Source organism: Podarcis melisellensis (assembly GCF_964234715.1).
Source record: "Podarcis melisellensis genome assembly, chromosome: 10".
NCBI classification, from domain to species: Eukaryota; Metazoa; Chordata; class Lepidosauria; order Squamata; family Lacertidae; genus Podarcis; species Podarcis melisellensis.
The window spans coordinates 48,558,090-48,581,615 of NC_138542.1; the positions used below are offsets into that span (position 1 = coordinate 48,558,090).

The 23,526-nt window shown below is 45.9% G+C and overlaps 2 protein-coding genes across 2 annotated transcripts in view; one reads left to right on the forward strand and one right to left on the reverse strand.

The window, feature by feature from the left end:
• SSTR3 (somatostatin receptor 3) overlaps positions 1-23,526 on the forward strand; it is a gene marked incomplete at its 5' end in the record, with an annotated part of 238,607 nt that overhangs the window by 125,784 nt on the left and 89,297 nt on the right. The window lies entirely within an intron of this gene.
• KCTD17 (potassium channel tetramerization domain containing 17) lies at positions 681-22,780 on the reverse strand. The gene is made up of 6 exons (XM_081928433.1): positions 22,541-22,780; positions 19,459-19,567; positions 8,628-8,719; positions 6,678-6,773; positions 5,891-6,016; positions 681-4,371 (listed from the first exon to the last, which is right to left on the reverse strand). The coding sequence occupies exons 1-6, from the start codon at positions 22,754-22,756 to the stop codon at positions 4,231-4,233; spliced, it is 780 nt and encodes a 259-aa protein (XP_081784559.1). The 5' UTR covers positions 22,757-22,780; the 3' UTR covers positions 681-4,230.

Here is a 23,526-nt window from a genome sequence, read left to right on the forward strand (position 1 = left end):
CGTTTTCTGGGTCTTTGTCAGGATTCTGTTCCCATCCAAACCTTTTGATCCTCCAGTAAGGCAAGATGGCAAGTGCCTTGTTTCCTAGTTTGCAGCAGTGTGTTATCCGAGGCTGGAAATAGAAAGGTCAACCATAAGGCAGGACCAGCTGAAAACAACAGAAGCAGCAGGGTGTTTGCTTCTGGTATCTCCAAAGGTTGCCAGAAGACTGCAAGCAGCAATTCACAAGCAATAAAGACCCTGTATGCTTCTCTCTCAATGGCAGCACATCAGGGATGAGAGAACCTGTAGCCCTCCATATGCCATTGGAGGACAACTCTCATCCATCCTTGACTGTTGGCCATACTGGCTGGGGCTGATAGGAGTTGGGGGCCCAACAAGCAACAGGAGGGACCCATACCTGCCTTAACCCATCAGAGAACGTTAAGTCCCAAGTTCCAAAACAAAAGTTTTAATGCCCTAGATTTCATCTCTAGGTTCTATTCCTTTGTCTTTTAAGCCTGATGGAAATTATCTATCCTATGACCATTTTCAAATACTATGACAAGCAGAAACTGGTGACATGCTCCTGAAGATATCAACATGTTTGGGCTGAAGGACTGCAGCCACTCCTATTCCAAAACACACAAACCGAGTGTGGAGTTTTGCCTCCTGGAGAGAAAAAAACGTAAGACAGCTGGCAGAGTTCAAATGCCTTTATGGAGAAAACGGTTCTATACATAAAAGAGCACCCAGCTCACATACAGTGAGATGACGCGAGACAGTAGTAATAGTCTGTGGAATTTATTCAGGAGTTATTACACAGCAATCTCAGGCACAGTTTTGTGGCTACCACCCAATCTTAACGGAATTAGCGGCAGAGCCTGCTGTAGTAAAATGGGACTGGCTTTCTGTTAGAGGTGTTCTCTTCCTGACCTAACACTCCAGGAAGTATCCTCCTGTCATCCCCATTTATTGAAATAAAGCAGAACCAGTGGCCCTACAGTTGTTGTTGGAACTCCCAACTTGCATCAATCCCAGCCCGCAGGGTCAGTGGCCTGGAGTGATGGGAGTTAAGAGTCCAACACCACCTTGGAGGACCACAGATCCCCTGTCTCTGATATAGTGTTCTATTCAGGGGTGAGTGTATTTGTGAGTTCAAGCCTATCAAGAAAATGCCTCCCTACAGAGCAAACATGGGAATTTGGAATGGGAGACAAAAAAGCTGTAAGGCTGTGCTCTGCTGTTCCCCATAGGGGTCGCTGTGACTGTGGTCCAGTTCACATGCCACACTAAGTCAAACCATGGCTGAGAGTGAAGCCATGAGGGTCCAGACTCCAGGAGAGGGGATTGTGACTGCTTTGCTCACCAGTTGCTCCAGATACAAGCCATGACTTTGCCTAGCCTATCATCCAAACCTACACTTGTGATTTACCTCTCTCCAGACTAACTATGAACTCTAACCAAGATTTGTGGCTTATGGCTCATGATGTCTCTGCAAAAGTTAAACCATGAGCCTGGGTTCAAATTACAGTTGTACTTTGGAAGTCGAACGGAATCCATTTGACTTCCAAAACCGTCTGGAAACCAAAGCGTGTCTTCTGATTTGCAGCCAATTGGAAGCTGTGGAAGCCCTGTCGGACATTTGGGTTCCAAAAAACGTTTGCAAACTGGAATGCTCACTTCCGGTTTTGCGGCGTTTGGGATCCAAGGTACGACTGTACTTTAAGTCTAGGCTTGGCACAGCTCAGAACAAAAAGGGGGAATGTAAAGCAGCGGAAGCAGTAGCAGCATCCTCTCCTGTAGGCCAGGTGCTCGCCCATCTGCACTAAGCCATGGTTTGGCTGGGGGTGGGGGCTGTGAACCAGGTCAGCATGAAATGCCAACCCTAGGGCTTGTGGGGCAGGGGAGCGGAGAGATCTGCTGAAGGCAAAACACACACCTCTTCCATCCATGTAAGAGTGGTTCATAATTTGTGACAAACGTAAAATGCTGTGTACAAAGGTCCACAATGCAATATTATTCTAACTCCACCCGCACCCCACCCGGCTGTGTTTTTTTTTTATTTTGAAAAAAGTACAGTACAAAAATAAAGACTTTAAAATTAACATTAAAAAAAACAACATTGATCAGCATCATATCCTGAGACATCTGGTTTGTAACAGCTTAAAGTGACAAGAACAAGCAAAGCCAGAGAAGCCAAGTGAAAGGGAGAAAGCCGGAATAAGACAGAGGAAGAGGAGGCAGAAAGGGGGCAAGTGGAAGGAGGGAAGGAAGGAGAGAGAGAGAGAGAGGGAGGGAGGGAGGGAGGGAGGGAGGGAGGGAGGGAGGGAGGGAGGGAGAAGGGCAGGGGTCATGCACATTAAAGCACTAGTAGCCTGAAGGGCGATGTGATATTCAGGCCGCAGTGGATTGCAGAGGTTCCTGCACAGAAGGAGAAAGGAGAAGCCTTCACTCCTAGAACCAAATTCTCCAGCTCTCATTGCAGAGGACAATGAGGGCTTCTTCGTAATGGAAAAGACAGCCCTTCTGCTAAATCCTGAGTTCTAATTCTGAGGAAGAGGCAAGTGCATCTGAGGGAACGCTTCTCATGGGCCAAGAGCTACAGTGCAATATCCGTTCCTGCCAAGAAAACATAAGTTTTTACATTATCGGAAGGAAGGCAGATGTGGGAACTTGCAAGCAAAGTACCAGCAAGATCCACACCTCCCCTCCAAAGGATCAGATAGCTGCTTCTAGGAATAGAGCTTGTACGAAGATACTGAAAATGATTGCTACACTCTTCTGTTTCCACCTTCAGTTGAAATCAGTATCCTTAAGAGCACTTAACTCTGTATTGGATTGTGGACAATGCCTGGCCACAGAATCTGGCTTCTTGCGAATCCAAATTTTCAGTTTCTAGGCTTCAAGGTTGTGAGCTTGTTGCAGGGGGAGGCAGATGGGCAAAAATGAACAGCCCCTGCTGAAAACGAGTAACCAAGACTACTGGGGGAAGGGAGGTGGACATGGAGCAGATCTGCTATGTGTTGCATCGATTCCTGCCCCTCCCCATCCTGCACCTAGGCCCCGATTTCTCCTCCTGCTAGTTTTCCCAGACCACACCGCTTGCCCTCCACAATAGTTCTTAAGCACCATAACGAGAAACAAGCATATTACATGCAATGCAAATCTGCATTGATTTATTCTGTGCAGAGATACATGGATTCCTGCAGTACAGGTTGTGGGTTTCTCCGGCTTAGCACCAAGTGCCTGCCCTGCTGCTGAATGGAGGGAAGCATGTTTTGCACACAGAAGGCTCCAGGCTCAATCTCGGGCTTCTCCAGCTATGAGGATCAAGGAATAGCGCTTGGACTCCAGACAGAGACCATGGAGAGCTGTTGCCCATCAAAACATAGACAGCAGTAGACTGGGTGGGCTATTGGCCTAATCTACCATAGAGCAGGGAACCTCCCACTGTTATTGGACTCCAACTCCCATCAGCCCCAGCTGGCATAGCCAATCATCCAGGATGATGGGAGTTGGAGTCTAACAACAGCTAGGAGGGCAACAGGTTTCACATTCTTGCTATAAAGGCAGCGTCAGAGGTTCACTGCGTACAGCTATCTCTCCCCTTCTCCCTGGCCGAATTGCATTCCTTTTCTGCCCCAAGTTTCTCCATCCCACTCCGGGGCTACAAGGGCTACCCTGGAAGACAAATTCAGGACAAGGGCGCATTAAGCCCACCCAAATGTCCGAGCAAAGGGAAGGGAGTGGGAGTCACTCGTCCAAGTCTGGAGTGCAGACCAGGGCTAGGCTGGCAGAGAAGGAGGAAGAGATCTAGGCTGGGAAAGAATAAAGGATCTTTGCTGGCTCATGGAGAGAAGAAAGAAGGTGAGGAAAGAAGGATTGGCAAGGCAGGTGGAAATGTGCACGAGTTGAAAAAGCCAAAGTGAAAAGGAACCCAAAAGGGAAGAAGACAGGGAGGGAATTGGAGAGATTCTGGGGTAGACACAATTCCAAACTGCAACAAATTCAGAAGTAAGAAAAAGAAAAACACCACTACACATACGTGGTTTAGACCTAAATGCAGTGGCTTCCGAAATGAACTGATCTCCCCCACCCTCCCTGAGCCTTTGGCCACCAGGTATTGCTTCCTCCCTGCATAAGCATCACCTGCAGAAGCACCCCTTTCGTGCTTCCTCCCACCTGCTCCCGCCAGAAAAGGGAGCATGTGGCTTTAAGGTTCAGTATTGGTTTTGTTCCTGGCTGTCCTCAGAGGTTGGCTGCACCTTTCTCCTCCTCTTCCACTCCGGCTTCCTCTCGCTCCTGCTCCACCACCTTCTCCTCTTCCTCCTCCTCCTCCTGCAGATCCGCTTCCTTCTGCTCTTCCTCCTCTAGGTCCTCCTCTGTGCTCTGCATGCAGTACAAAAAAGGAAGGTGGAGCACAAATACTTGCAAGTCTAGCTACTAGATTGAACCTGTGACTTTCTGCACACAAGGCAGATGCTCTGTAGGCGAGGATTTGGGTTCTCAAGAGGTTCAGTAAAAGGGCGGCCAAAAATATCAAGGGGGTGGAGAGACTCTCCTATGGAGAATGATTGAAGTCTTTGGGACTTTTCAGTTTAGAGAACAGGCAAGTAAGAGGGGGCATGATAGAATGTTTATAAAAAAAATATATTAAGCCTGGCATGGAGAAAGCAGATAAAGAATAGTTTTTCTCACTCTTTCCTAACCCTTGTGGACATCCAAAGAAGCCAAATGTTGGAAGATTTGGGACAGATAAAAGAAACTAGTTAAACTATGGAACTCACTCCCACAGCAGGCAGTGAAGGCCACCAACACTGATGGCTGAAAAAGAGGATGACGGGACCAATGGCTACTAACCAGGGCAATAATAATAATAATAATAATAATAATAATAATAATAATAATTCATTATTTATACCCCACCCATCTTGCTGGATTTTCCTCAGCCACTCTGGGCAGCTTCCAACAGAATATTTAAAACACGATAAAACATCAAACATTAAAAACTTCCCTAAACAAAGTCCCCAGCTCGAATCGCACCTCTGCTGTGAACTCACTAGGTATGGGGTAGGGAACCTTTGACAGCAGAAAGTGTGCTGAGCAACAGACCCAGTTCCTGTGTGTATTCACTAGGCACAAACCTACCATGCAAAATTCAGGATTCTGCACAAACATGCCATCTCTCCCTCGTGCACACAGGCAAGCAAGAGGCATTTTCACAGAACCAGAATGGCAAAGGCTTTTGAGGTAAATCTGGAACTGATATGGAAATGGTGTGACTTGGGAGATGGGCTGTGGCCTGGGAATCAAGGGCCAGATAAGAGGGCTTTGGAGGGCTGTATTTGCCCCCCCCCAGTCCTTGGCTTCCCCACCACTGCATGAGATGGACCTAAGCAAACCACCGTCTCTCAGCTTCAAACCTCGCAACGGCAATATTGGGGATAATATTGATTTTCCTGACAAGAGTACTATAAAGACTGCAACTAGATAATGCCTGCGAAAAGCTCTGGACACTGGACAGCACTACACAAACATGACGGGTTCTTATATTCCTCAAGTCAGGCCTGCTGGGAAATTCAACTTGTTCTGGAATAGCAAGCAAAGGACCACATAAGGCAGGTATGAGATGTCTGCTCTCTGGTGGGGGTTTTTTGGACACACTATCTACCACACTTCCATGGCCCAAACCAGCTTGTCATTTAGATTCTTCGCAGCTCAGCTGGTTAGAGTGTGGGACTGATAACATCACGGTTGCAGGTTTGATCCCCGTATGGGAGAGCTGCATATTCCTGCATTGCAGGGAGTTGGATTAGATGATCCTCAGGGTCCCTTTCACAACTCTACAATTGTATATCTGAAAACATGGGACTGGTGAAAATTCGAGATGCTAGTGATTTGCTCTCACCTTGGCTTTCCGGCTGGGCTCAGTGCACAGGCCGCTGGGCGAGCTGAGGAGCTCTTTGGAGACAACACACAGGAACTCCGACTGGTCCTCATTCCCATAATTATAGGATGACCCAATATTCACCAGCTGAGAAGTGGAAAAGGAGAGAATACCTTTTACTGCAAAGTAAGCCAAGTGAGGAACATTCAGTACTCCTCTGAAACAAAATTCGGTAAAAATGGGAAGCTCCAAGGCTCTGTAGGCCACCTTTGAGAAACTGTTTTTGAAAGTAGTGAAGGAATGCTAAAAATGAAGCAGTAAATGTGTACACTTCCTGTCTTTGTTGGTTGGTAAAGATTTGGGCATAAGGCCACTATAAAAGCACGCATGAGCAAAAAGAGCAGGGATGGGGAAGTTGCTGAAGTCTAACTCCCAACAGTCCCAGACAGCAGAGCTAATGGCCGGGGGGGGGGGGGGAGAGGTGGTCCAACACTCCCTGCATGGCCACAGGTTTCCCATCCCTGAAACACAAAGAAAGGACACAACACAAACCAACAAGTAATGGGGAGAGTTGGGGGTAATAGACACCAATTCTTAAGTTACAAGGTTTTGCTAAGGACCAGCATGAATGGAAACAGCTGAGGGAGAGAAGCCCAACATAGCTGGTCTCTTGGTGGGTAAGATCTGCTTCCCATATTCCCCTCTGTTGCAGCCAAGTGGCGCTTGTCTGGGTGTCTGAGATTCTGCAGAAGCTAAACCCTGGCAAAATCCATTTCCTTTTAATATAACCCCACCTCTTCCTGCATACCTGTTCAAAACGCCATCCATCTGACATAGTAGAAACCATTTGTGTGAGTTCTTCCTCCTGACACTGCAGAACCCTGTACACGTGTTTCGGAGGCACCTAGGAAAAAAGCAGGAAACACCGGTATTGAGATGTAAAAGCAGACCCCTTTGTCCATGCAGATTCTCATTAGGAGACCAAGCCAGATGGGGCTGTCAACATCACTGGGCATCAGATAGTTCTGCCTGCACTATCTACTTGTTGTAGAAAATCAAAGTGAGGGGCAACTGGTGGCTGTGAGCATTTACATCTGTATTTGGAGAGAAGCTGTAAGCTCAGTAGTAGATCAAATGATCTACCTGCGAAATGGCCCAGGTTCAAGCTCTGGTATCTCCAGGTACGGCAGGGGGAAAACTGCTTGAAACTGTGGAGATCCACTGCTGGTCAGTGGAGACAAAACTGAGATGGTTAGACCAATAATAGCCTGGCTTGGTATAAGGCCCCTTCTTTTGCACCTATGCAAATCATTCTTTGAGGCCTTCCTCATTAATTCAGTTGGCTGCCAGTTCCTGACTCAAAGGCCTCCTCTGTCCCTATCACATGGCAGGGAAACACTCAGTAGACTGGATGCATTCAGAACAGGGATGAGACAGACCACAGTTCACAAACAGAAGGTCCCAGGTTTCAAGCCTGGCATCTCCAGCTAAAAGGATTCAGCAGCCCATGCCGTGAAAGACTTCAGCCTTCCAGCCACTGCCAATCAAAACAGACAACACTGAGCAAGGTGAGCAGAGTGCCTGGCCTGCCTTAAGGCAGGTTGCTAGATCCTTTCTTTGAAAGTCGTGCTAAAAATTCCCCAGGCACATTTTGCAACTGGCGAGGTCCAACGGCAACCAGATGGAGACCTCTGCATGCCAAGTTGGTGACAGACATCTCCACCTGGCTGGCCTCTCCTCTCCAGCTTTCTTAAGTAGGTAAGCAGAAGCACTTATTTATACCCCACCTTTTCCTCCAAGGAATCCCTCTCCTCAGTTACTGTAATTACAACGACGACCCTGTGAAGTAGGTTAAGATGGGGTTGCCATATTTCAAAAAGTGAAAATCCGGACAGGCCCTAGTCCTCCACTCCAACAACTACACTACACTGGCTTCTGCTATGCAGCAGCTATATAAATTAAGCAGCTAAAAGAATATGGGGGAAGCAAAATGTCACTTAGAGAAGGATCAGAGAGATTCCCCTTGAAGCCTGAATTTGTTCTATTTAATATTTTAATGTGTTGTAAACCGCTTTTGAGATTCGCCCCCTCTTTAAAATGTAAAGTGGTATGGAAACGAAATGAAATAATAATATATTTCATTGGGTGGAGGGAATGGAGCCTAGCTGTCCTGCTGTGGCGACTGTAACCTAGGTTCTAGGTGCCATTTGGCAATTGCCTTATATATCTGAGCTTCTTACGCTGCTTGAAAGGTGTGCTGGCTTCTTGTCATACTGCTACCATGAGGGACAAGAGCCCAGGAGTCTGGAACGCCCCCATTCCATTGAGCGTCCACAGATCTCCCTCTGCTTCTCAAACAATTTATTTCCTCCAATATTCTTTCTGTTCCTGCCTCCCCGTATCTCCAAACCATGCAGAGAAGCAGAATCTCAGGAGTATCCCTCCCAGCAATGATTCACCACCCTTTTCTACTTTGCAATTAAAACTGTAATCTGAGATCCAGGCTAGGGAGTGCTCAGAAATTAAAACAACCAGATTCATTCACTTCCTCCTCTGGGGGGATGAAAGACTGGCCTTCTTTCTTCTTCCAGTTCTGCAAGATTTCCTGCTTGCGCATCCTCAGAAGGTGGAATTTAAGATTTTCTGCCGTTCTGGGGAGGTGCAAAGCCCCCTGGTTTTCATCTCATACATGAAGCCTCCCTGTTATTATTATTTTTCTTTTCTTGCCAAAGGCTTTCTGGGGCCATTCAGTTCACACCTGTGTTATAGTGTAGTCCTTTTCTTCCAGTCTGTCCTTGATTAGCCTGATTAGAGACCCGATGTTGTAGAATTCAGCTTCTTCCAGAACCCCTAGAAATAAAGGCAGAGCGCGTAAGAGATTAAATAATGAGACCAAGCCACTGAGCTGACTCACTGTCAAGCAGCTCTCGATAAAAATACTCATCCTTTGTTATCATCATCTAGTCATTCTATAACCAGACAGCTGGTTAATTCTGGATCCCGAGCCAGAGTTATATTGCCGCAGAGGTTTAAAGATTACACAGATGAAATTCTGAAAAGCAGCCTACCCTAGGGTAGGGCTCATACCCTAAGTCCATGTAAAGCGAGGGAGGGTGAACTCACTGGGCGCTTGAGCTAACTGGGCACTTGAAAGACGAGCAGATTTATTGTGGGATACATACCTTGTGGAGCTAAAGGCTTTCATTATTATTATTATTGTTTTTGAATTTAATTTATTTATTAAAGTTCTTATGTTACATCGGTAAACATTACCATATTACATGACAAGGCTTATTGTACTATAATTTTCAACTTGTATACAAAGTTTATATACAGTAAAAGAAAAGGGAAAAAACAGGGCAAAAAACTATTCCAAAATCATATATATACTAACACTTTAGACTTCCGGTCTATCCCGTTGTATATTCCTTTTTTTAAATGAATGTACTCTTATTATTGTATATTTCTTTACATTTTATCTAATACATTCCTGTACCAATATGTACCCTTGGTCTTATTTCTCAACTCAGTCTCTCTCCAACGTCAATCGAATACTTACCTGGCAGGGGAGACACCTTGATCATGGAGCTAAAGGCTTTCAATGGCTACTAGCCATGATGGATATGGTCTGCCTCCATGATTAGAGGCAACATGCTTTTGAATACCAGTTGCTCAAAACCACAGGAAGGGAGAGTGTTATTGCACCCAGGTCTGTCTTAGTGGCTTCCCATGAGCATCTAGTTGGCCACTGTGAGAACAGGATGCTCCACTAGATGGACTCTGATCTAGCAGGCTCTTATTTTCTTATGTGTTCCTTTGTTGCTGGCTCCATAGGGATGCTTAGATCCCATGGGTAGGTTGAATCACATGTGTACTCCAAACCCATCAGAACCAACTAGCAAGGCTATCCTATCATTTACTTTCATATATTAAATATATATATACATTTTCCCCCCAAAATACAAGCATAACAAATAGAGAAATAAAAACAGGAAGGACATAAAAAATACAATTGACTTCCCATCCATCTTCCATGGTTTCTTTAAATTAATGGTTACTGCTGCATATTCTATTTTAAGCAAAGCCATTTTACCTCTATATTTCCCTCCATATAGTGAGTAGGATTGGAGTATTACTTGTAGTTTAAGGTTGACTTCTGGACACAATAGAAATGTAAAGGATTTGGATTATCATCAAAGATGCGGGAGAAAATTATTAATAATAGGATCCACAAAGGGGAGAATGGAAGTCCAGGAGATTCCTTGGAATCTTGTTTTCATTAATTTTGTTTGATACATCTCTGTGAAATGTTCCTTTGAAAAACCAAATAAATAAATTTATAATATTTCCCTCCATATAATCTTAAACAGTTGAGCTTACTCCAAACCGACTAGTGCCTTAACATTTTTTACAAATAGTTTTTCAAATTATCTACAAATGTTTTCCAATCTTCTTTAAATATAGTCTCCTCTTGTTCTCTAACATTACTTGTTATATTTGCTAATTCTGCATACCCCATCACTTTCATTTGCCATTCTTCCTTTGTGGGTGAAGCACCCTGTTATGTACATGGCCATCCCATGTTTCCTGCACCATGCAAAGCTCTCCTCCACCCCTTCTATTTTTAAATCCTCACACCCGTGAGGCAGGTTGTTAGGCTTGAGAGCAATTAATCTCAAGGCCACCCAGTGTGCTCGGTGGGGCAGATGGGAATTGTAGTACAATATCCGGAAGGCACTGGGTTGGCGAAGAGGAACTAAACTGATAGCTAAAGTGATGGGCAATGAAAAGAAACCTAGGTTTCATAACATAAGCAAAGGATTTTTGGCTCTTCTTTCGAAAATGATAGTGGTTCAATTGTGTCTGGGCCAGTGGCGTAGCATGGGTTGTCAGCACCCGGGGCAAGGCAAGTAATTTGCACCCCCTAACCCGTGGATTTGCGCCCCCTAACCCTAACCCCCAGATGTTGCACCCGGTGCGGCCGGGCCCCCCTGCACCCCCCACGCTATGCCACTGGTCTGGGCAGAACTCTTAAGAGAAGATGAAGAAAACACTTTTAGTTTTAAAGCTTGTTTCTGTGCACACTGCCTGAAGCCAAGACTTTCACAGCACTGTGGAGTCAAATGAGTCTAAATTTCCTAGAGGCAGGGAGTATACAAGTAACTGCCGTCTACATACCAAGCACCAAGATACAACTTGCAACAGAAAAAGATTCCAAACCTAAGTAAGTTGATAACTATGTTCAAAGTAGGGGTTTTTCAAAGGGCGTGTAGTGAGGAACAGCTATCGGCTTAATGAATGCCGGACAGAGTTGATTCTTGCTATACAATGGACACCAGAAAAGGAAATTCACAGCTAACAAGAAAATACAGAGAGAAAAGAAAGCTACAGGGGTGGGGGGAAGGGAATGTTATTACTACTAATGTTTAAATAAATACTGAAAATAATAATTATTATTATTATTATTATTATTATTATTATTATTATTATTATTATTGTACAGTGGTGCCTCGCAAGACGAAATTAATCCGTTCCGTGAGGCTCTTCGTATAGCGGTTTTTTCATCTTGCGAAGCAAGCCCATTGACAGCTTAGCGGATTAGCGGCTTTTAGCGATCAGCTGTTAAGCGGCTTATCAGTGGATCAGCTGATAAGCGGCTTAGCGGCTTAGCAAAAGGGGGGGAGGGGGGAAAACCCGCAGGAACTCGCAAGACATTTTCGTCTTGCGAAGCAAGCCCATAGGGAAATTCGTTTTGCAAAGCGCCTCCAAAACGGAAAACCCTTTCATCTAGCGGGTTTTCCGTCTTGCGAGCTGTTCGTCTTGCGGGGCACCACTGTACACCCTTCATCTGTGGATCACAGAGCAGTTTACAATATAAAAACACAAAAATTCATAATGTAGTAACGAACAAAAACAATAACACTCCGCCCCCAGTTTAAAAGGTCAGATTCTTTCATTAGCCATGGCCTGGGACAGGCACCCCCAAACTTGGCCCTCCAACTGTTTTGGGACTACAACTCCCATCATCCCTAACAGGACCAGTGGTCAGGGATGATAGGAATTGTAGTCCCAAAACAGCTAGAGAGCCGAGTTTGGGGATGCCTGGCCTGGGAGAAGGGGAATGTTTTTGCCTGGTGCCTACAGATATGTTATAAAGGCGCCAGGTGAGGCTCCTTAGGGAGAGCATCCCACAAACGGGGAACCACTGCAGAAAAGGCCCATCATTTTATTATAGTATTTATTTCTACCATTGGTATTTATGCCCTCTGCAAAGTAAAAAGACTTTGCAGAGATGCCACAATTATAAAGATGTCCCAGTTGACCTTAAGGATGGCAACCCCAGAGGGGCACTTGATGTAAATGAGAGCAAAGGAAGGAAAATGCTGCAGCTAATGTTGAAAATGCAATCCAGCACTCTTTTTTAACAGTGCTCAAAACTAAAACGGCAAATTAACACTACACACACACACACACGTATACAAATGTGGGAAGTGTACACATGCACAGCCACAGAGAGCGAGAAGCTGGGTGGCACATACGACAGAAATTGTAAATCTGAGTTGTTAAATTGGAAGCAGAACCTAGCACTTGAAAAACAAACAGCATGTCCACATATATTCAGGACAATACCAGTCTAGGTCCTGGAACACCTTTAGAGCACATTTACCTTTGATAATGCGAAAGCTGGATTTCAAAGGCCTTTGGGGGTGAAAACTATAACAAAATTAATTTTGTGCAAGAATGTATTTCCCCCCTATGTAAACACTGAAAAAAATGCTATGATTAGTCTATCCATATTGCCGGGGGGGGGGCATTGTGCCTGAAAAAGCATAGCTCACATATTGCTGTACTAACACTTGGGAGAGGGGCTCAGAGAGAGAGTTGTGTATGACAATCCTGCAGTGTTGCTATCCAGGGTGCTTTAGGGAAATGCCACTGGAAAAAGCTAGTAAGTTGACTGCAGCAGCAGCAGCAGCAGAGGGGAAGAAGGGGAGTTTTTATTTATTTATGTATTGCATTTATTTACTACTTTTTTTCTCTCTCCGAGCAGCTCAAGGTGGCCTGCATGGTTCTCTCCTCATTTAATCCACATACCAACCCTGTGAGGTAGAGTAGGCTAAGAGGCCGCAACTGACCAGAGGTCAGAATGATTATTGGAAATGTGCTGTTGCTGCAAATATAAACACTTTGATGGGTATATATTTGCCTACCAAAGGCTCAAATCCTTTTGCTCAATAGAGATGGAGTTGCAGGGGAGGAGAGTGGCTGTTTCGACCTGTAACAAAAAAAATGCTGAATCTATTACTAGGGAGGTATAAATTATTAAATAACAAAAAGCATTATTAAAATGCACTGCTTTTTGAATTATCAACGCATGGGCTCCCAGACTTTGGTTGACATAAATATCTTCTGACAACTTTCTCCACCTGCAATCCAAAATGCCAGGCCTACCATTACACAGAATGTAGTATCGATAGCCTAACAATTTCTGGTGAGCTTTAACAATCAATCCCTCTTCCCAGAGAACTCTGGGAATTGTGTCCCTTTGAGGAGAATAGGTGTCTCCTAACTCGCTACACCCTTAACAAACTACAGTTCCCAGGATACTTTTCTTTTGGGGGAGGTGGAACCATGACTGCTTAAAGTGGTATGAAAAGTGTTTTAAATGTATAGTATAGATCAGTGTTTTTCAACCACTGTTCCGCGGCACACTAGTATGCCGTGAGATGTTGCCTGGTGTGCCGTGGGAAAAATTGAAAAAAATTTTTTTAAAAAATGTCACATTTTCGCCCACTAGGCGGGTGCCGGACTGTGTCCACCCTATTTTCCATCCGTCCTGGATGGGGATCAGATCGGATGGGATCGGATGAGAGCGGACAGGTGGTCCGCTCTCATCGGATTCCCCATAGAGAGCAGCGGGGCTCTGACATCTCCCTCTCCGCACACAGTGCGGAGACGGAGCTGTCATCCGCCGGCTCAGTGGGGATCAGCGGATCGATCCTCGCTGAGCAGAGAACGGTCCGCAACGTTTTTGTTTGCCATTAAAGAAAAATATATTAAACATTTTCTAATGGTGGTGTGCCTCGTGATTTTTTTCATGAAACAAGTGTGCCTTTGCCCAAAAAAGGTTGAAAAACACTGGTATAGATGCATCCTACTTGTGTGACAACAGGTTAAACCTTCCCTAGCATGGAAACACAATTATGGGAGTAGCTCCTCTTGTCAGTTAGATATCTTCCTACATGGGTGTGTGCACACAGAGAGATTTGTTTTTTTTTTTTTATAAATTTTTATTGAGTTTTCAAATTTTTATAGACAAACACACACACACAAACACCAAACACAAAACAATACATATGTAATTTTCATTACCCTCTTTCCTTGACTTCCCCACATCTCTCCTTCCCACATTCCAAATTCAATAATTAATTCAGCAAGTTATTTCCTCTTCTCTCTATTATATTGTTATCCTCTGTTCTTAATATTTAACATCTCTTGTTAGACTCAAATTTACTTATCCAGTTTTTGCACGTTAATTCCTTTCTCTAAGGTCGACCTATCTTCTCTCACACGAATCCTCCCTTTTTATATTAAACAAAACATATCCAAATTAAAAAATCATAAATCAAAAATTCTTACTATTCTACTCTCCCCCTCCCTCCCTGGCCCGGTTTCTGTCCCTTTCCACATTACTATTCTGAAAAATCAGTTTCAGCCCGGATTTCTCACATCCGAGGCTCTCAAGCCCCAGTTAGTCTCTCTCCGTCTATTTTGTTGCTTGTTGGCCTTCAATTCTCGAAGGGGTTGTGTCCCAAGCTCCCTCTTCTTTCCTTCCGCCAAAGTCAATAGCAGTTGCTGCCAAGGATCTGCCCATCTCCCATGCTCAAACTTAAAGAAAGAGTCCCAGTCATACTTGTTCTTTCCTTCCACCGAGTCAGTCCATAGCAATTGCTGCCAAAGGTCTGCCAGTCTCCCATACTCAAACTTGAGGAAGAAGTCCCAATCATTTTTATTTATTCTTTTATATTCCGGTATTTCAGATGTTCCAGGGGCTTCTTCCTTTGTCCTTCTCTCCTTTTGCAAATTTACGGTACACTGGTCCTGTTCATCAAGTCCTTTATTTTCTGAAGCTGCAGGCTTTTGGTTGGTACTTTCCATCTGAACGTCCTCTCCTTCTTCTTCGTCCTTTCCCCCTATTTCCAAAACTGTCTCTTCTGTTCCGGCTGCCGGGTTATTTTCCAACTTTATGTCATCAGCAGAGTTACACAATTTCAGATTCAAGGTCACAAGTTGTTTGCTCATATCTGCAGTCTGTTCTTGTAGAATTCCCACGAGAAAGAACATCCTTTCTATCTCTGCCAGTAATTTTCCTTCTGCAGCCATTGCAGTATCTTTTGTTCCCTCCAGGGGGATTGCCAGTCCAATAGTCCTTTTCCAACAATTCGTTACTTTGTTGTTCACAAATACTTTGTTTCCAATCAGTTCAGATACAATATGTCCCCTTTAATCCAAAAAAGATTTTCTAAGTATCTCAATTCCAGCCTTTAGTCGCCCGTTTGACAGCTCTTTTGACAGCTGTCAAACTTTTTTTTCTCCTTTTCCTCAGGCTCACACGCAGGACCCTCCCGGGTCCAGAATGGGGGGGGGGGGAATTACACAAAAACTTCTAAAGTTCCTCTCTCCTCTCCAGCGCAATATCTTTTTAATCCAATTCGTGCGAGTTGTCTTTCTAAGCACAAAAGTCTTTCCACCTCAGTGCTCCTCTCCTTGCTTAAATCTTTTTGTGGGGGGGGGGAGTGTGGACTTCCTTTTAGCACATCCCCCGGTCGTACTCCAATCAAAGGTAAAAATTTAGTATCGAATTTCCATTTTACTCACGGGTTCTTTATTTCAGTCCGAATTTCAGGAAGGAAGACAGCGCTCTCTGGCCATGGCTCGCGGCTTCGCTCCGCCGAGGTAGCGATGGACTCTCAGCACCGCGCCGCACCCCAGTCCACTCCGCAGCCTTTAAAAAGGCTCTTCGCGGGTCGGGGAGGGCGTTTAAGGTGCCCACCGAGTCACCAAGTCCGCAGGCTTCAGCGCCTGCGGTTTTTAAGGGTCCCCGTGTCGCCGGCACGGCAAGACCCGTCCTCAGCGGAGCCGATTCCCTCCGGAGCTCGGAGGGAATCCGCCATTACCGGATCGCGCTATCCCGGAAGTCCTCACAGAGAGATTTGTTTTTTTGGCCCTCCACTCCACCCACAAAAGATAGTACAAGTTTGCATGTGACACAGAGCATATGCAAAATGTGGTACAGATTTGTCTCCTCTTTTGTGAATGGAGCTGAGGGCCCAATCCACACCTTTACCAGGGCCCAGCAATCCTGTTGGCAGCCCTGTACCCTCATGTGTGGATAGCAGTTTCACATAAGGATGGAATTCTGTACCTATTGCTAACTCTTAAGGGTGATGAAGAAATATATGAATAAATCAATAAGTACGGAGAAGACTTTAAATGAATACAAGCACAGAGTGCCAAAGATAGAGGAGACGATAATCCATGAATACATGGAGCTGGTACTCAAATGAAGGCGACCCATTTAGGTTAAGCAGAGAAGAGGGAATAAATCAACTGTCCCATTATTCAGTTTGGGATTAATGCAGGTGAAATGGTTTCTACGCCCCTGAGCAGGGTTCTGGAACAGCCTCTCGTGAATAGTACTAAACAGAAGGGCAAGCTGTGCATCATGAAAAATGGAAAATAATTATTGAGCTCTCTGATGCCCTGCTGGAGCAAAGACTATTCCCCGCCTCCTAAATTATGTTCTATCGCAGAAGAGAAATGGGACATGGAACGATGGGAGGTGCAAATGAGGTCAGCTTCAAGAAAATAAAGTCTCTGTACAATGAACCCCTTTTAGTCAACCAAGGAGAATCAACTAGTCAACAAGTTTTGAACCCATGAAGAAGGCTACCCTCTCCAGAAAGACAAATTAGTGACCTCAGTAAGAGATATAGGGATATATATTGCCTTTCCATCGTTAACATGAGATGCTGCTTCTTGCAACATAGGCAAATAAGCATTTGTCATCTGCTATGCTAATCTCTGGTTATTTGCATCCATCACCTCCCCAGAGGCATGCACAACCTCCTCCGCTGCCTAGTTAGCAATAGCAATAGGCACTTAATGAATCCACAGTGGAAACAGAAGGATGCTTAGGAACCAGCATTCTGTTATTACCCAGAACCCGCTCAGACACACCATCTTATTTCAAACCCTGACCTTGCAATATCTTTGTTTCCTTCCGCAGAGGCAGATGAATAAAGAACTATGGCCACTGAAAGCTTCAATCCCAGGGGGCAGTGGGAGATGAGGGAGAGGACCTTCCTTTTTTTGACATGACCACAGACGTTCTAGTCATCAATGTTTAAGAGGACCTTGATGAGCTTTCTGATTCCTGCCCATGCCCAATGTTCCAGCTCCCAGAGATGGGGTGAGGATAAAAGTAGAATACCAAAATTGCCCCACGCCACCAGTCAGGGTCATCCATAACTGCTTGTCAGAGCAAGCATTTCTTCCACTGTGTTTACTCCTGGCTTGCAATGCAGAAAATGAATGAAAAGTGGAGCAGCTCAAAGACAACTCTTGCTCTTGACTTGTCTATTCCCATTCCCCTGAGAAAGAGGTGGTTTATTAGGATATAGCTTAAGCTGGTAAGATAGCTACACCTGCTCCGGGTTCGAGATTAAGCCTGGGAGATGTATCACGGCTGAAATCACCACTGCTCCCAAGTCCCTCTGCCACCGCACAGGATGGGGGCTTTGTTAAACCTCTCCGCTGAGGCCCCGACAGCTGTGCACCCCTCAGTGGAGCAGTTTAAAGAAGCCACCCCCTATGCGAAGGTGTCAAGGGAGCCCTGCAGACAAATCCTGACAAGCTCCATCCACAGAGCTATCTCCGCCTTCACACGGGCAGGCAGCCTCTTCCTCCTGGAGCCAGCTGCCTCTTCCCCACCCCACGAGTCACTGGGGTGAAACCTCCGCAAACTTCCTCAGCATGGGGGGGGGGGGGCAGTGGTTTCACCCAGACACCTTTCAGGGCCGGGGCCAATGCAGCTCATTCCTCCCTTTCAACATCACAATGTGCTGCCAGATCGCTATGTTTGGCTGGTGATACATCACAATGTTGAAAACCTGACACTGCCCAGCCCTAGTCAAGACAGCCTGGCTGCAATTGCCCACACACTGGTAACCTCCAAGTTGGATTTACTGCAATGTGCTCGATATAAGTTGGTTTGGAAGGGCAGGTCAGTGGCTAGATTCTTTTTCTGTAGGAGCCAAGCGCCATCAGCATACAACACCTTTGTTTGTGGGATGTGCACTACCTGCCAATCTGCTACTGTGCCAAGTTCAAGGTCTGGGCACTAAGGACCAGGCTACTTGAGAGGCCTCCTTATTCCTTATGTACCCAGTAGGCCACAGCATTCTACAGCAAAGCGACCTCTTCAAGTTCCTAAAGTATCAGAAGCCCACTGCACAGTAACTTGGAGCAGGGCTTTCAATGTGGTTGCCGCTGTTCTGTGGAACATCATTCCTGTCAAGATAGGATAGGCACCCACTATCTGAACTTTCCAGAAACAGATTATTAAGATATTTTTGTTCAAACAAGCTTTTCCAGCTGGATGAAAAGTTCTTGGCCTTAGATTTTCTTTTTGTATTGTTTTTAAACCTCTCTTCAGTTATATTCAGTACGGTTCTTAAAACTATTTTCGTTGTTTCCATGATGTTTGTAAATTGCCTAGATACACACACAGAAGACGACATAAATTAATATAGTAAGAATGGAAGCGTGTGGATAAGCCAAGTCCAGAATCAAAAACAAGGCAAGGAACACAAAGATTTACATAGCACAGATGCAATTGAAGTAAGAGATGCAAATGGAATAAGAAGTCTCACTTCAGCTGCCAACTGATTCCAAAGGAATGGAGCTGCAAAACTTAAACGCCTGGTTTCTAGTGCATACTAAGTGCACCTCTGGAACACATAGTGCTCTTAGCAGTGCACCATCTAAGGAGCACAGTTGCCTGGCAGGTATATATGGTGCTTATGTGATCCCTTAGGCAATCTGTTCTGCTTGCCTCTGGCTCAGAAGGGAGGGAGGGAAAGCAAGTGATGGTGAAGTTCCCAGTGCCTGTACTCTGTAAATGGAACTACGGTAAATGTTGACATTCCTTTCACACACACGTCATGGATGCAGGGACAAAAAGTTGAGAGAGAGGATCTGTCATAGCACAACAAGAGCCATGACACCAGCACTCTATTTACAGTGGATGTTAGCAGCACTGTAAACAAAGCATTTCCTTGAAGACTGTTACTTTGCAGTTTAAGCCTTTCCCCCCAAAGCATCTCATGGGCCAAATGGGGAGGCCCGTGGATCAGAAGCTCCTTACCACTGGTTTATAGGCTAGTTCATCCACTTCTTACAGTCAGCTGAAGTCATGCCTTGATGCACTCAGTTTGTTCCACTGGCCATACCAAGCAACATCAGGCAGTCCTGTACTCGGGTATCAGGCAGTCCTGTGTGATAATTGCACAGGTCTGAAAACTTACCTTCCTCTGCCATATCTTTATCCAGTACTAGCTTCCCATGCCGGAGGAAATTCAGAATGGGTCCAAAATAAGTGGGATCCCGATCAATGAGATATGCACCCGTCTCATCCTAAACAAAAGAAGCAGACAACAAACAAGCGTAAATCTTGTCTCATGAACCACCCTTGAGAGTGTTAATAAGCATCTGGATAGGGGTGATCCAATATACATTGTTGTGTAGACTTAGCATTCATGAAATAAGAGGGGGGAAATCATCTTATGGGTCAGAACTTGACTAAAGGAGAGGAGGAATAAATGGGCAAATCTCACAATACAAGAGATGGGCTCCTCCAGTGATCTGTATAGAGACTGGTGCTTTCTAATTGTTTTGCATATGACCAAGAGTCAGGGGTGTGAAGCAAGGTGGCGAAATTTGCTGACGACAAACCAAATTATTCAGGATGTACAAACAAGAAGTGATTGTAAAGCAGTTCAAAACTGGGAGAATGGGCCGTACAATGACAAATGCAGTTCAATGTAAGCAAGTGCAAAGTGAGCCACTGAACCAAAATCCTAACCACATTTATACAGGTGGAAGGCAAACTGGGACTAACCAACCAAGAATTGGATCTTGGAAGTCATGGTGAAGAGCTTAAAGAAAATGTTGATCCAGTGTGCAGAAGTTGTGGAAACAGAAATTACGTGCTAGGGATTGTTTGTGCTCTAAAACAAAACTGTCAATACCAAAATGCCTTTAAACAAACCTATGGTGTGGAATATAATAAGTACAGCTCTAGTCACCATAGAATCGTAGAGTTGGAAGCCACCACAAGGGTCACCTAGTCTAACCCAAGCCCCGCACCAATGCAGGAATCTCAACAAAAGCAACCAAGACCGACGGCCATCCAACCAACCAGATGGAAATAAAACTGCTAGCAGCATAAAGCCTTTAGCTTACAGGTGGGGAACTGGAAGTGGCTGGTGGACTTGATCATTATCTTCTCCCAAGTTTTATAGGTGGGCACGTCTGCCCACCTGATAGTCACCTGACAGTACTGCAATGTCAAGTGAGTCTTTTTAGGCATGTGTAGGTCTTGCAGAGCACTTTGCAAGGGACTTCAGAGGACGCTTGCAAAACACCGTCTTGCAGGGCCAGTTTTGGCTGAGCCAGATAATGATGACCTGCCACATACCTTGCACAGTGGTACCTCGGGTTACTTACACTTCAGGTTACAGACTCCGCTAACCCAGAAATAGTACCTCGGGTTAAGAACTTTGCTTCAGGATGAGAACAGAAATTGTGCTCCGGCAGCATGGCAGCAGTGGGAGGCCCCATTAGCTAAAGTGGTGCTTCAGGTTAAGAACAATTTCAGGTTAAGACGGACCTCCGGAACAAATTAAGTATTTAACCCGAGGTACCACTGTATTAGGTATAGGGCAGGTGGGCATGGCTTGACCAAAATGGATTTGTGGGTAAAATGAAGGTGCCTAGTGGGCCTTATTAGGCCCATGTGCCAGAGTTTCATCACCCCTACTTTGGACAAACCTTGGAATATATTGTACAGCTCTGGTCACCAAATCTCAAAGGTAGTAAGTGTCCAAAGATGCTTGTGTCCAAACACAGCATCCAATTTGACAACAGTCATCTGACTGATGGCTAGCTGTCAATAGTCCATGGTATGTCCCCTCTGTTGCTGTGATGTCACAGAATGCTCATAAATCAAACTACTGAGGAAGAGGGTGTCCTGGACTCTTAAGTCAGCATTACTACTGTGAAGGAAGTGAAACATTGGCTTGAATGGGAAAGAAGCTTCTCGCAAGCTGCTTAAGGATAGGGGAAATTGAATGCAACAGAATGCAGCGGCCGAAAGTGCTGGGCTGGAAGGCAGGAGGCCAAGAACAGGAGCCAAGGCGGCAGGAAGCCTCAGAACAGGATGATGCTATTGAGAGAAAGGAATCGGAAGGCAGAAAATGTTGGCTATTGTAAGCCAAATTTGCAGGTTTGGCCTTACTTCTTTCTTCCATCTGCTCTCAGCAGCTATGACTTTTAAAACTGGGAAGCTGAAACTTTGAAGTTGCACACAGTACTTCAAAAATTCGCTTACTCTCTCTGATAAAACATACTTTAAGTATTTATATCACTGCAAGAGCAATTAAGAGCCAAGATCAACTCTTGGTCTTCAACACTGATACATCCTACTCATCTCTACTCAAATACTCCCCACTGGATTCAACGGAACCGACTCCCAGCTAAGCGAGTCCAGACTGCAGCCCGAACGCCCCACCTTGGGCTCTGGGACACCTCCTTGGATTCGCCGCCCGGAAGGCTGGCCAAAAGAGCCTTCATGGCGCGCCACCCTGTCCTGACGACCAGCGTCCAGTGAGGGCTTGGCGGGGCAAACCAGCAACGCGGGAGAGGAGAGGCAAACGCGGCGCTTACATCGCTTTGGGCGCTTGTATTTCTGAGGGTGCGCCCATCAGTGCGGTCTGTAAATCAGGCGCATCTGAGATCCAGAGCGCGCGCCCAAACACCCCAATTGCTCCCCGGGGAAACTGATCAGCACACAAGTAAACTAAGCGGGAGGCGGTGCTGCAATTGCCCGGGCGCGCGGAGGGGAAACGCTGCTGAGTAAACAGGCGTCGTTTCATTTTATTTTAATTCTGCGAATACTGTATGGTCAGTACGAGGCTCCTTCCCGAATCAGGCTCCTCCTCCACGACTTGATTCCTTCAGCGGCTGCGTTTCGTCGGGACGCCTCTTCCAAATCTCCCAGATGCCAGAAAGGAGGCGAGAGAAGCTTGTATATACTGACCGGGGGTGGGTGCATGCATGGAAACCCAGCGGCCCAGCAACATTTGCAATGCAAGCCTTATGACTTTGCAAAAATAAAAAAATAAAAAAATAAGCCTTCCAGCGAGCGCGCCTTGCAAAGTGCACGGCTGAGCGAGGGACACAGGAGCGGCGGAGGGCGCTTCCTCCGGCGTCTCCTTTGTCCTCCCGAGCCTAAGGCGCAACCGATCCCCGCGGCAGGAGCAGGGCGCGCACGTGTCCCGCGAAAACACTGCGATCCTTTGCGCTGGCACGCCGGACTCGCTCGCTTACCCGATCCGACTGCAGCTCCTCTCCCTGGCACAGGCGACAGAGGAAGGATTTCTGCTCGCGGCACAGCGTTTGTCGGGTGGTGAGGAAGATGGTGCCGCCGACGTTGAGCCTCACCCACTTGCCTCGGCTGCTGGGGGGCAGAGGCTGCTGGGAGCTCTCCCACGCGCAAGGAGCCCTCCGCACGCCTCGCGTTGCCTCCCCTCGGTCCATCCTCATCTCCCTTCCTCGCCGCTGGTCCCTCCTACTTCCATGGGGAGGCGGGGCTCCGGAGGCAGGTGGGGGCGCCTGGAGGATTCTGGGGTTTGTAGTTCTCCTCGGGTGCAGCGCCACCACAAAGGAGGCTTTCCCAGTGGGCTGGAGCGGCACAACGCACAGTTAGAGTGCATTGGAAGCGCGTTTCGTGGGTTCATGGGAAAATAATAGGCATGCTTGAAAAAGGAGATTCCCTGGATGCCAAGATCCAGGTTTGGGGCAAGTACTGGGTGAGAGATTCAAAATCACAAACTATCAAGCCGGTCACTGAGAGAGAATGATAGGCCTGATAGACTAGTTCCTCCTAAGGTAAAGGAAGTGGACATAGCTAAGCCTAGTAGGACAGCTAACTCCATCATATTAACCCCTTTGTGCATTAATTAGATTTATACATGTTGGTTTTATGAGGCTGGTTATCCCACACATTTCCCCCTGGAATATTCCTGGGAACTGTAGCTCCCCCCAAACAGAGCTGCAATTCCCTGCACCCTTAACAAGCCACAGCTCACAAGATTCTTGGTGTGGGGTGATATGCTTTAAATGTATGGTATGTATGTAGCCTCAGTTTGAAGGAGGAGCTGTGTGCGTGCCTTTCGTTGTTAACAGGTTATCAGAAACTAGGACAAGAGTTGGCAGAAGGTCAATTTAGATCAGTGGTTCCTAATCTTTTTCAATTCGCTGCCCCCTTGGTTCTATAACTCTTATCCCCAGTGCATTATTCAGAATAGCCATTT

Bases quoted from the DNA above. Each gene is read 5' to 3' on its own strand.
- KCTD17 (XM_081928433.1), bottom strand. From the start codon at position 22,756: ATGAGGATGGACCGAGGGGAGGCAACGCGAGGCGTGCGGAGGGCTCCT. The intron at 19,568-22,540 runs GTAAGCGAGCGA...TCTTTTGTTTAG, and splicing joins AGGAGCTGCAGTCGGATCGG to GATGAGACGGGTGCATATCT. The intron at 4,372-5,890 runs GTGAGAGCAAAT...TACTGCATGCAG, and splicing joins AGCCCAGCCGGAAAGCCAAG to AGCACAGAGGAGGACCTAGA.